This window comes from Papaver somniferum, chromosome 11, assembly GCF_003573695.1.
Source record: "Papaver somniferum cultivar HN1 chromosome 11, ASM357369v1, whole genome shotgun sequence".
In the NCBI taxonomy this organism is placed as follows: Eukaryota; Viridiplantae; Streptophyta; class Magnoliopsida; order Ranunculales; family Papaveraceae; genus Papaver; species Papaver somniferum.
The window spans coordinates 32,411,464-32,424,973 of record NC_039368.1 but is presented as its reverse complement, the minus strand read 5'-3'; the positions used below and the strand labels follow the sequence as shown (position 1 = coordinate 32,424,973).

The window sequence follows — 13,510 nt, the reverse complement described above, 5'->3', positions numbered from 1 at the left end:
AACCCAAAAAAGAAACTAGGTTGTCTTCTATCTTTTTTACTTCTTCAAGAATGGCCAGACTTTGCCATTTGATGTGATAATTTTATCACTGAAAACGGGAGCGGGCTTGACTTTTTCAGGAGGTGGATTTCACGCTGAAAAAAACAGATAAAAAGGGCCTGGTGATAGTTTATTGGGGCGACGACCAGAGGGCCCGAAGGGAGGGAATCCTTTTTATGACCACTTTATGAAGCCTAACGCCTAACGGGAATGTGCAATTTGATAAAAAATGATTGGAAATGGTTACCATCAAAAAATCAAAAATGCCCCTCCTTGCTTTTAATTTCTTTTTTTCCTTTAGACATTTTCGTAAATAAACCGAAGAGAAAGGGTAAATAAGTATTAGACATTTTTTTAAAAACCGAAAATACCCCTCCCTTTTAGTCTAATTATTATAACTTTTTATGTATCCTATTTTTTTCAGGGGTATAATTGTCAAGCAAATTAGAATATTATAACATATCCAAAAATCTGTATCTTGGAATTTAAAAATATTTATCTCGTTAAAAAGATTTTAAAGAGCTGTACACGATGAGTACAAACAATAATATCAAATTTAGAGTTTTTACGAAAAATTCGGAAATATTTATCGTTTTAGACATAATTAAAACGATGTATATGTCTCCAAAATAACATTCCAACCAAAAAAGGACATATAACAACTTATGCAATCAGCGGTGTCGGTCCTCACCACCTTGGCCGCGGTGTTCCAGTTAGTTTCCACTTTTCATCCAGCATCCAAAGATAGTAAGTCTCAAAATAACAAGAAAACGCAAGGGCCCAAGCCGCTCAACGCAGTGGCTTGCCCTTCAAAATAAATAAGCCATAAACCTGCGTGGGTTTTTAAAAATCTTAAAGAAACCGACCTTTTTCTCCTCTCCTTCCCCTTTCTGCCACCAGAAATCTCTAACATATATAGAATTCTTAACCTCATCGGCGGTGCTCATACACAAACGCTGAGAAGTGAAATTGACTCGTGCACTCTTCTGAGTTCCGAAACAAATCGACACCGAAATTCATTTCTTGCCCAATTTTTGAGTTTTGAAAGAAATAGAGATCAAGATCATAGAGAATGACATCCATTCGAAGTATCTGCTGCAACGCTTTTCTTGAAATAACCCGTATGTCGATGGATCAGTTAACTACACTCGGCATAGAAGTAAGGATTTTTCTGTACTTGGATTTTATTTTAAGCCAATGAATTTCTAACTGATAAAAATTATGTATATTGTTGTGTCTAGGGAATAGGGTTTTCTCCTTTGAATACGACTCTGTGTTACATGGCGGTACACTCTAATTACTTTCATGTTGCTGTATCCCCTGGCCATCGATTTAAGGGTTACAGTAAGTAACTCTTCAAATTTACTCAGTTCTTGACAGTGATGATTCATGTTTAGTTCTGGAATTAGGGTTGAACAAACTTTCCTTCTGTAGGCACTGCATGTATTCGTCAAGGTATTAATAATCAAAAGCGTTGCGAGATAACTGGGACGATTTGTCCTTATGGAGACTTGATGGAGACGTTTATCAAGACAATAGAGGAGAACGCTGACAAAATGTAAGTTTTATCTGCTACTTTTTGACACTTTTTTCATTTCAAGATTTATGTTTGTTAGTCCAGTTTTTGATTCTACTTTAGGCCTAATAGAAATTAAGCATTCTTAATTTTAAACAGTGATAAGGTAAATCCTTTGGAAATATGGGCCAACGGCGAGCATTGTGTGAAGCTCTTGGAACAAGTAAGCATCTGCATATCATAACTTTGATCAATGTTTAACATGCTTTAGATGGTCAATTTCTGTATTTCCTAATGTAGGCAATAGATACTTCACTATGTGTGATACTGATTTATTGTTGGAGTGTTTGAGTAGAGTTGTAAGCTTTCCCGAACAAAAAGACTCTAGATGAAAAATAACCGGAGCCTAGATTAGGCGCTAGCTATCTAGTGACTGGCATTCCTCTGAATATCTGGTAATGAGGAGCATTCAAATCTGTACCAAGTCACTTCAGTTGCCAAAATCTGCTTGGTCCCCTGGCTGAAGCCCACACTAGGGCAGTGTACAATTACTACTCGTAATCAAATTTTACTGAACAATCTATTTTCATTTCTTGAATGATTGAATCAGTCATCCTGTCAGTCATCGACTGTTGGTTACTCATATGCTTAAATATGAAACCTACCATTTTTTTTGTTCAGCTTGGGTTTACTTGCGAAGGCAAAAGGCTTGAAGGTGAGATAGGAAGTATGACAAGTGAGTCTCCTTTTATAACCCAAATCTTAAATAACACAATGTTGGCCAGCTATGATTTCATATCGACAACAAACATGTGCATGTAAATAATCTAATACTACTCTCTATGTTTCATAGGTTATAAAGTACTCAAGAAAGACTTGTCAGGAAAACATAATTAGAGCAGCTCGATCATAGCAAGTCTGGTGCAGCAGAAGCCACAGCAATCAGAGGTGTCAAAAACTGGATTCGCGGTGCCTCCTCCTGGTAGTCAATTAGATGAGATTGTGACAATGATATACATACACGTTATAATAGTGACAATCGTATATAAAAATGCGTGATAAGTAGGATGTCAAGGTGAAAGCCAAGTCTTACATTGTATAGATTCATCCTGTACTTCTGTTATAAAGCTGTTGGAAGATGGTGATAAGTAGTCTGCCATCTAGAGGACCTGTAGGTGTTAAGTGAATCTGTTGCCGACTTCATCTTGTGCAGGTGGCAATAGACTTTGTCGAGGTGGATTTGGAAATGCATGATAATTCATGTATCGGTATGTCCATGCATATAGTTGTTTAAGGATTTTCTCCGCCACATCTGTGGTCACATGAAAATACTCAATGAGTTGGTTAAATTTTCCTAGGAGTTACCTTTGTGCTATGTTTAACTAAATTCATCACCACCTGCAATATGTGCAGCATGTCGCAGACCTGATCTTGTAAATAATTGTGTTCAACCATTTTGTTTTCATCCACTTTTCAATTGAATATAAGCTACCTAAGAAAGGTTGGGCCGAAATCAAATCAATTGGGCCAAATAAGGATACGTGTTCAGACACGCGGTGTCCTTTTTTTTTTTTGATAAGTTAGAATTATATTAAGAAATAGCAATATTTACAAACAAGTTTACAAGAAAAAAGGTCATAGAAACTCCAAAAACTTATGAACTATTTCAATCTGAAATAATAAACACTTGGAAATTCAATTGAAAGTAAAAAGTTATGTCTTCCTTCAATATTCCAACCTTCCCCTTCACCTAAAAAGCAACTTCTTTTGGCCATAACATCCAGCTGTAAAATTTGTTTCATGATAAGTATGTTGAAAACAAATTGAGTCATATAATCTTCTCACGCCAGCCCGCCTTTGTCTAGCAAACCACGGAACATCATTGTTTTCCAAAGCATGAATAGCACTTTTAGAATCAGAACAAATTAAAATATGCGCAACTTCCCACCTGGTAGCCCATTCCAAACCAATTATAATACCATACAACTCATACGCGCAGTGTCTGAGTTACCTTTACTTACGTTTATCCAACACTACTTCACCCAGGTATATCGATATGAGCAAAGGTGAAAAACCGCCAATGGAGTTCCGTAATCATCGTACAAAGAAACCTAACAAGGAGATGAACTGCAGTAGTCTTTTACCAAGAGAGATCAATTTAGATATTTTTTTCTCGTTTATCCTTTGACAACATCTTGGAATATAAACGAGTATGTGAAAATTGGCATAGGCTACTTCTTGATCCTTGTTTCCCTCGTATGCACTTGCGGCGTAGTCAATATTAACTTGACGATGAAAACGGACAATACCCACGCGGGATGACGTCATCAATGATGTTATATCTTTTAATAGTGGCATAAATGCATTTTTTTTAATATTTTTCTCTCTCTTAATAAAAAAAATAAAGAAAAACTTAAAACTGAAATACCTTTTGAAACATATGTCCAAAAATGATTAATTTTGTATATTCGGGAAGCCCTCGACGAGAGCTTTCCAATGAGTATCATTGTTGCTATGTTTCAGAGTTTTAATTTTACCCTATCCTTAGGCTAAAAAATAACTATGTACGAGTTCATTATACAAAATGAACTAATTTAATGAACTACCATAATAGCTAGTTCATTCCACAAAATGAACTTTTATGAACTCGTATGATTAAGTAACATACGAGTTCATTCTACAAAATGAACTGGTATAATGAACTACTATTCAGAGTTCGTTCTACGATATGAACACCTATCACAGGTTCATTCTACAATATGGACTATCATTTACGAGTTCATTTTATAATATGAACTACCATAATGAACACCTATTACGAGTTCATTGTACAATATGAACTACCATGCTTGATTATCATTACGAGTTCATTTTACAATATGAATTATTAATCCTACGATATGAACAACCATTATGAGTTCACTCGATAATAAGAACATCTATCACGAGTTCATTCTACAATGTGAACTATAATAATGAACTACTATTCTGACTTCATTCTTAATAATGAAGTATTTATATGAGTTCATTCTACAAAACAATAATTGCTAGCATATACGACTTCATTCTACGAAATGAACTGTTAGAAGTGGAATGAACTACCATGTTCTAAAATAGTGTTCATTCTTGGATATGAACTACTATTATACCGAAAAAATTAAATTTCGAAACATAGTATAATGGGTACTCGTTGTGTAGATCTCGACAAGACCTTTCCGAATACATAAAATTTATTAATTTTCGACTTATATTTTGAGAGATATTTCATTTTTAAGTTTTTTTATTTATTAATGTTAAGAAGAGAGAGAGAAAAAGACATGTGAAGAAGAGAGAAAAATAAGAGAGAAATGGTATTTTAGATACTTTAATATTTTTGAATATATAAGGACCAAATTGAACTCCCCTTTTGTTGGTGGACCGAATTAACTTGGGACCACATAAAATAGGACCAAACGATTATTTCCCGTATATTTATGGTGAGTACGATGAGATCGATGGGCAGAAATCTAACATGTCAATTACTAAAAGCAAACCCATTCCAAATATTATGGGAGGTCTTGGTTCGTGCGATGGTTTAATTGTATGCCAACCATGGATATTCCCAAGAGATGATGTTGAATCCATAGATAGATACGTTTCCCTCGTTGTATCTAACCCCATGACAAGAGAATACGTGAATTTTCCAAAATTCAACGAGCCATTCAGACATCGTTTCATGATGTTCGGGTTTGGCTACAATTATTCCACTAATGTTTACAAGGTTGTTAGAATTTTCTACCCCTCACATCAAAAAATGAATAATGGTGGTTCCTTCATTGGACAAATCTACGTATATACTTTTGGGTGTCGTGGCAGTGGATGGAGACCCGCAGGAAACATCGACCATCATTTGGATTAAAAACCAAGTATCCTAACAGATGAAGCTCTTCATTGGCTTGGAAAGAACAAGAACATGATATTTTCCTTTGATTTGGCGGATGAGAAATTTCGAGAAATCGCATTACCCTCTGGTTTAGACCTTAGTTATAAGCAGATCTCCCGATTTAGTCTCAGGGTATTTGGAGGGTGGTTATGTATTCATCATATACTCAACGAAGAATTTCTCAAAACGGACATATGGGTATTAAAGAAGAAGATAAAATAAGAAATTCTAGTTGTGGCCATATTGTAGGCATCACATGGAATCAACATGCGGCTTGGAGTTGGACTAAGAAATTCAGTATGCTTGGATATTAACATATTTAAACCCATTAGCTATTACAAAGAACGGTCAACTTCTACTATTACAGGATAAGTGCATTTTAACACGAGATGAGTATCACAGATTAAGTATTTCACATTACAATGCTGGCCTAACTCATGACCTTTTAAAATTATTTCAACAAACTCTTGTCCGCTACAACCCGAAAACTGAAGCCTTGGAAAAGATATGTGACATCGTTATGCAATTGCCAACCGTGGGATTTCCCTTTATTAAGAGTTTTCTTTCATTGAAATATCTAAGAGAAAAAGAAGCTAATAAAATCTGAGGTCAGATGAGTATTTGCATTCTCCTGTTATTTTCTTTTGTCTTTCTGATTATTTGTACTTTTCTTTTTTCTTTGACAATTGTTCTATATTTAGTATATCGTTCTTTATAGTTCTATATGTCCAAATACATAACCGCAGTATGATATTACAGATTGCAGTTTTTAAACAACAGTACAACTTAAGCCCATCACAATCAAATAATCTTTGTCCTGAAAATTCACATGAACAGGAAAACTTACAATATTCCACCGTCTAACAAGATGGTATGATAACCAGCTTAGATAGTTGAACTCGAACATGTCAAAAATCCAGTTTGGATTCAAACAGTTTAACAAGTCCAACACAGCTATGCTAGCCAAAATGGCCGCTGATGTCAAAAATGCTTTCAAAACAACACTCAAAATGAAAAATCTGAAATGCATACTGATAAAGAAATTCCTTATGAACTATGATTACAGGGATCTATTACACCAGTAACAACAAACAACTTCTTCGGTTTATCTTCCAAAACTACCTTCCTCAATGTAAGAATATGAATCCAAGGCACAGGAACAAAAAGTATTAAAAAGGAACAGAATCTAAGAATATATTACAAATTCACTTAAGCTTTACCTGTCTTAGGAGCAGCAGTGGCATCATCCTATATATCAGCGGAGGTGTCCAGTTATCCTGGCATCACAGCAATAGCATGTCAGCCCTTCATCAAGCATCCTCCCTCAGAAATGTAATTGACAATTGAGTACACCAGAGGTACTCAAAACTTTTAATTTGCAAACAGCTACCAGTCTCCTCCTAATCATTTGCAGGCCTTCTTCCCACTTTTAAAGACAGTAAAGCTACTGAGCAACTATGGACTGTTGGAAAAATTGTTGAATTATGCCTGCAAAATAATCACAAAAAGCAAACAAAGCATTGTTATGGCTGAATCGCGGACTAGGTCGCTTTATTTAAGACATTTCGCGGCTCTACCCAAGATTGTGCAAGCAGTTCTTTAATGTCGCGTCGTCCTCAGGATAAAACAACCGAGTTCAATCTCTTACACAATCACTCGTGCACGATGAGAGGATGTGAAAATTCTACACTTCATTCTTGCTCAGAAATACTTTCACAAAAATCAAGGATGATCACACACTTGTTTTTCTTTCTCACACAAATTCATTTTTTTTAAAAACTCAAGAACATAAAAGAAAACTCTCTATAATAAAAAGGCTTCTAAAACTCTTATTATTCTTTTTCATCAAAATCTGATTTTAAATAACCAAAGAAATAAATATAATCTTAAATGAAAAACATTATTAAGATGTTAATTAATATCATTAACTCATTCAAGAAAAAACGGCTTTCGACATTAACTCAAAACAAATTTATTTTTAAGATGAATTATAATTTTCATATTAAAACCATTTTAATGAGACACTAATTTATTGAAGATAAATAATTTTTTAAAACATATATTCCCATCAATCCTCCACTTATATTTTTCAAAACATTGAGCAAGAACGTACGGAGTTGTGCATAAGCAAAGGTGACTCGTGACTTGAACCTTTACGCAGTGTTAATAGGCTCTCTTAAAATCTGACCATAGAGTGAACATAAGTCTTGAACTCTAGGTGATAAAAAAGATTGCTTAACATACACGACTATACTAGTGTAAAGTCTAAAGCCAACACAGTACGGCCCTGTACTTGTATCCCAGTTTTAATGAATGATCTAGAGAACTGCCCATATTCTCATAGAAAGTGGGCACACTTTCACATTCATATAGGTGAGTTTATCAAGAGTACTCCTGAAAGTACCCCACTCTAAATAGAATATATATATCATTAAGTGTTTAAAAATTAAAAATTAAAATTAAACTCAACCTCTACTTGATTCAGGATATCATGTCGTGGGATGAATTCTTCAAAAGTATGATTCTCGCATCTCCATATTATCTATGACTTGGTGTCCCATTTGAACCTATATTTTGGGATCTCACTCCATGGGTACCCTTTTGAACCTATTTTTGAGATCTTGAGTTATAGGTTGGCAACCGCATCATAAATAACACAATCTCAATGATGCTATCATCTATAACTTCGTCTAGTCCCTTTGAACTTATTTCTAGGTTGGGTATCCATCACAGATGACTCAATCTCAATGGGCATCAACCTCATCCCTAAGATGTATTCACATCTTCTTATCAATCCTTTCGTCAAAGGACTAATGAAAACTCTTTTCAGACACTATATAATCCATATTCTCATAAAATCAACTCTTACAGTTGTCGTTAGGTTCTCAATTCATGCAATAGATGCGGTACTATCACATTGGATTAATATGTTTGTTCCTCTATCTATTAAAGGATCGAATCGCTTCATCCCTTAAAGGATTCAACTGAAAGGATGTCCAATCAGCTTCGCAATATCCTTAAAGGATTGCGGTAACCATTTAGATAGTGTATGGTGTGAGGTGTGTTTGAAACACCTCATAACTTTCTCAAAATTTTACCAATTTTCCATACTAGGCTTGGTAAATCTAAATATAAAACCCCCACTGTGAAGTAATATATTAAACCCCCACTACAGAAAATACTTATACATAGTCAATCACGCAAAAAAGAAACATGTTGAGCTGCCTTACTCATGTCTAGCGCAATCAGAAACAATCTCAAAAGCGTTAGCACTAAACCAAATGAGTGTAACTAATTTACATTCATACTATATATATATATTTCTGTCTCTTTTAAAATTCTATTTTTATTGAAATGAAATAGATCCAAAGAAAGTAAAAATTAATTTCAAAAAACATACACCATCTTCGCTCTCAAGTCTTTCATGTAAATAGTAAACTAAGCATGTTCTCAATTTCATTTTCATCCTATAAGTTAGAAAAAAAAATTCAACAAATCACCTATGCATACAAAACAAAGAGTATTGTGCATTTCACTTTCGTCAATTCTGAAATCATTCGAATGAATCATAAATTATTTTAAAGTTGTTTTCAGAATATAAATTATAACTTATCTAACTTATATGCTTTCTTTTATTGTAGAAACTACACAGTTTTCCATCCTTGGTTTACATAAATTCTCATCTTTAACCTACACAAAAGTATATATTTCTACTTATGACGATAACAAATCATACATCATAGAAACAACATCAACAGAATAAGCATGTAAGTTAATTTAGCGACATGAATGCAAGTGTCAACAATTTTCTGTTTGCTTGTCTAAAGATAATAGGTTCACGAATTTATTTTCCAAAAGATTAATTTCTTTTTTGAATGAACAAAGTTACCTTTTATGAGAAGTTATCTTCCAAATTATAAGCAACAAAGTATCCATGACTACATTTTAGTCTCACTATAAATATGCTAACTAGGATCGTTCATCTTTATTTTTCTAGTTCTTCTATTTTAAATCAAAGCTGTTAAAATATAGGGTATGGAACCCCAACTATTTTTTTGACTCAAACAAGAATTTCAAAACAATATCCAAAGATCCCGAAAATTATGAAAAACTAATAAACCAATGATCTAAACCCAAAACGTTTTGCACAAAAAACCCAAACAATTTTCTTGAAAGCAACATTGGCTAATCCTCGAAAATCATATTTGATATCAAGATAAGTTACTCGAAGCATCTTTATAAAATTCTCAAATACTTTATTTCATCAAATATCATTGCAAGTTGCGTAAGATTTGAAAATGTACATGCTTTTATGAGTTAGGTAAGATTACATACATGTTACTCAAAAAATTCACCAAGTTTATAAGAAAATATAACATGCTCATATTCATCACTAACTCATTGATTTCTTAAAAGCATGACAAAAATTCATATTTCAAATATTCAAACATTTTATCCATAACCTATCATTTGTAGTATTGTGATGCTCAAATTCAACAAATTTCTAATCTCAATTGTTAATAACAAGATAGGCGGAAACTAGAATTGTTTCTCATTTCGGAAGTATGAAAATATTTAAAAATATTGTTCTATCCAAAGTAAACTTTGAGATCGTATCAATACCAAAAATCCTAGTGATGTGAGTATATCTCAACACCACTTTCTTTCAAACGATTTGGCTCAACTTTTAAACCATAACCTATCAAAACAAACATGGTGTAAAACACCAATATATATCAACCTCTCACCGTATGTACAATTCATGTTAACTTGGCTTGAAAAGCGTTGTTAATAACATTTGATATCCTTCTCGTGCAAGAATAGCAAATAACTTCATAATCAATATTATGTTCATTTCTTGGCGAGAGTTGATATTCACATTTGTTTTGACTAGGTTTCTAATTATTTAGGTTTTGGTTCCTCTCAAATTTTATCTTATAAGTTCCAAACTTATACGAGTCATACATTTATTGTCATACATAATAATTCCTAATATCTTGTTTCCCCAAAATTTATTCTAAGATTGAACAACCAATTTATTTTCAATCTAGAATGCAATTATTTGATCACTATAATAACTACAAATAGTTTATCCAATATACCTATGTTGATTTGAAATCTCAATTGGTCATAAATCCATTCTTTGCACGCCAACAAAGAAATCAGCAAATCCATTGCTCCACGCATCGATTAGTCTCCCGCAATTTTTATTTCATTGGAAATTAAAAACTTGCTCAAGTAAGAGAATTTCCACCTGTCACAACCACTTACATGTGAGCGAAACCAAAAATAAGTAATTTATGCACTTACATAATTACTTCAAAATCAATTAAAATATCATGTTTAATCATTCTCTTCAAGTACGAAAATCAAAGAGAGCACTTCTGCTAATGTCAAGAAAGCAACAAAGTTGAACAAGGATAAGAAGAAGAAGGGGAGGAAGAGAAATCATCGAGCTCCAATGCAAGAGGATCCACAAAAAGGCAACATTAAAATTCACACTTCGTATGTTACTAAGCATTGTAGTTATTATGGTAATAAAGGGCATGTGGAATGGGGATGCAATATTCGTAAGTTAAAAGACACACTTTCTTATGTATCAAACGAATTGGCTAAGATTGCTCCCCAAAGGAACTCAGATCGGTATTGTCCTAAGTTTAGGAAAAAGAACTACTATAATGATAGTTCAAGTTTTGCATATCACTCGACAAGGTCGTTTCATAAAAGACCCAATTATAGAAAGAGAGATGACTTTTCAAATGCAAAAACAAGATCTGATGTTCCAAATTGGAGAAAGAGTGTTTCGCAAAATATTCGGATAATGATCCTAATGATATGAAGGAGAAAGCTTCTCCTGCGAAACCCAACTCTAGATGGGTCCCGAAGTCCTCCATAGCCAAGAAGGGACCAAAAGTTAGTCACAAGAATGACTCTCAGCTGCTAATTATTGATGACAATAATTATAAGAGTTTTCTTGAAAGACTAAAGAGAGATATCATGTCTGAATTCTCTTGTACTAATGGACGTTGTGATAATGACACTCTTCATCACAAGTCAAAGAAGAAAAACAAGAGATGGAACAAGAGAAAACAAACCAAGCAAGAGGTAAAGAATGATGATTAGGTCTTAGTCAATCGTGACGAACAAGACAAGGATCACCTCAACACATCCTAGTTGTGTTAGAATGTGCATGCTTACCTTAGTGCTCAATCTTTTTAAAGGTGAGGAAGCACATGAAAAACTGAGCACATGATCTCTCGATTATTATATGACCGATTCCTAGAGGCAAATCCATATGAATGAATGTTTATATCTTTGCTTTGAATCAATTTATGGGATATTTGATTTCAGTTTTCTGACCGTGATATTCGATCTCATAATGTTGTGAACCCTTGTGGTTTGGTGACTTTTTGATTTAGCAGGATTAAATTCTTGCCCATGCTGGTAGGCTTCATCAAAGAATCATGAGGGGTTCCGGTAGAAACAATATGTGAAAAAATCACAATATGTTGAATCGGTTTTGGTTTAGCATAAAAAAATATGTGTTTCGACGGTTTTCAACTTTTGCTTGCAATTGTTAAAACCGATTTTCAACCTTTCTCTGGTAAAGGTTGGTTGTTGTTATTATTTTGTTTTTTCATAAGGATGATAACATGATGATATTTCGATATCAATTCTCCCTGGACGAAGATGCAAACATATTGGAGAAGTGGATGCAAAATTTAAGGTAATAATCTTGTTAGTTAATTGTTTTCCTGTCTAAGAAAAGCCTGAGTTTAATTTATATATATTTATTGCTTTTGCTTAACAAAATTTTGTTACAATTGATGTTTATTCCATTATGTGTGTATGGATGTTTGTGTGATTCAATTGGTTCCGGTTAAGAAAAACTATTGTTATCTTGCTTTATTGTTTAGGCTTACAAAATTTCGGTGCAATTGCAGTGCTTTAATGTATATGTTGTTTCAATTGCTTCCGGTTGAGGTGAATAATTAAGAAAGTTGATTTATTTGGTTTGTATGAATTATTTATGGCTTAACGAAAGAAAAGGTTTACAGGATGAGTTGTTTAGTCCAATTAGATTCCGGATAAGAGAAACTAAGTTTATTCTGATCTTAGTTAGACTTATAGAAGTGAGGTTTCGGTTATTCAAGTCTAATCGAATACCTTAACAAGAAATGCTAGTTAACTAACCTAGTACTTGTCTTGTTTAAAATTGAAAGGTCTAAGTTTATGGATACTTAGAACCTGATGAGAAAAATAGAGTTATCTTTATTTTGGTCTTATCGAATAAGCGATTGTTTTTGTACAATCGGTTTAGCAAAGGAACCTAGGTACTTAGTTGATTTTTGGTTTGCTAAACTAAAATGGGAAAATTGTTTCGGACAATTGTTTCCTTGGTAACATATCAAAATAAAACTACTTGTAGTTTCGGTTTTTGATATTGGTTATCAAAAATGGTGTGTGGAACCCTCGTGCTTAACTCTGCAGGTTGCAAGTCTATTTTGAGATTTGTAAGATTATTTTCGGTTTGTCCTTTATTTTTTCATTTCTTTGTCATTTTGCGACAAAAATGGGGAGAAATATATGGAGTAAACAAGTGATAGTGGCATTGATTTTATTTTGATTGGTATCACTAAGGAAGAGAACATTGGTGCTTAAACGTTTATCTAAACGAAAGAGTGAAAGCACAGACTAAGGGGGAGTAACATATCATTAATTGGTATAACAAAGACGTGCGGATTGAAAATCTACCTATCGCACCTTTAGGGGGAGTATTAGCTTTGTTATTATAATGTCAACAACGACATTTTTAAGGATTGAGTGTATGCATATTACCGTGCTGTTGAATTCGGGATTAAAGCGTATGTCTAATGAATTCTTGTAATTTGTTTATCCATATGATGTAAGAGTTTTGTCACTAAAATTGAAAAAGGGGGAGATTGTTAGAGCATAGCTCGGTTGAACCCACCAAGCGTTGGTATGTCAAGTTTGGTTGTCATATTTTAATGAATCAAAACTCATATTAAGAG

The 13,510-nt window shown here is 33.6% G+C and overlaps 1 protein-coding gene across 2 annotated transcripts; it reads left to right on the top strand.

The window, feature by feature from the left end:
* Positions 1–878: 878 nt before the first annotated feature.
* LOC113323086 lies at positions 879–3,024 on the top strand. 2 transcript variants are annotated; one of them, XM_026571337.1, is made up of 6 exons: positions 879–1,198; positions 1,281–1,383; positions 1,474–1,597; positions 1,715–1,778; positions 2,237–2,270; positions 2,409–3,024. In XM_026571337.1, the coding sequence occupies exons 1-6, from the start codon at positions 1,112–1,114 to the stop codon at positions 2,450–2,452; spliced, it is 456 nt and encodes a 151-aa protein (XP_026427122.1). In that variant the 5' UTR covers positions 879–1,111; the 3' UTR covers positions 2,453–3,024. The 2 variants fall into 2 exon arrangements, with proteins under 2 accessions (XP_026427122.1, XP_026427121.1); XM_026571336.1 differs by having other exon boundaries at positions 882–1,198; positions 2,237–2,291.
* The last annotated feature ends 10,486 nt before the right edge of the window (positions 3,025–13,510 follow it).

Coding starts and splice junctions, on each gene's coding strand:
- LOC113323086 (XM_026571336.1), top strand. CDS start 1,112: ATGACATCCATTCGAAGTATCTGCTGCAACGCTTTTCTTGAAATAACC. Junction 1,384..1,473: donor CCATCGATTTAAGGGTTACA/GTAAGTAACTCT, acceptor TTCCTTCTGTAG/GCACTGCATGTATTCGTCAA. Junction 1,598..1,714: donor GAGGAGAACGCTGACAAAAT/GTAAGTTTTATC, acceptor AATTTTAAACAG/TGATAAGGTAAATCCTTTGG.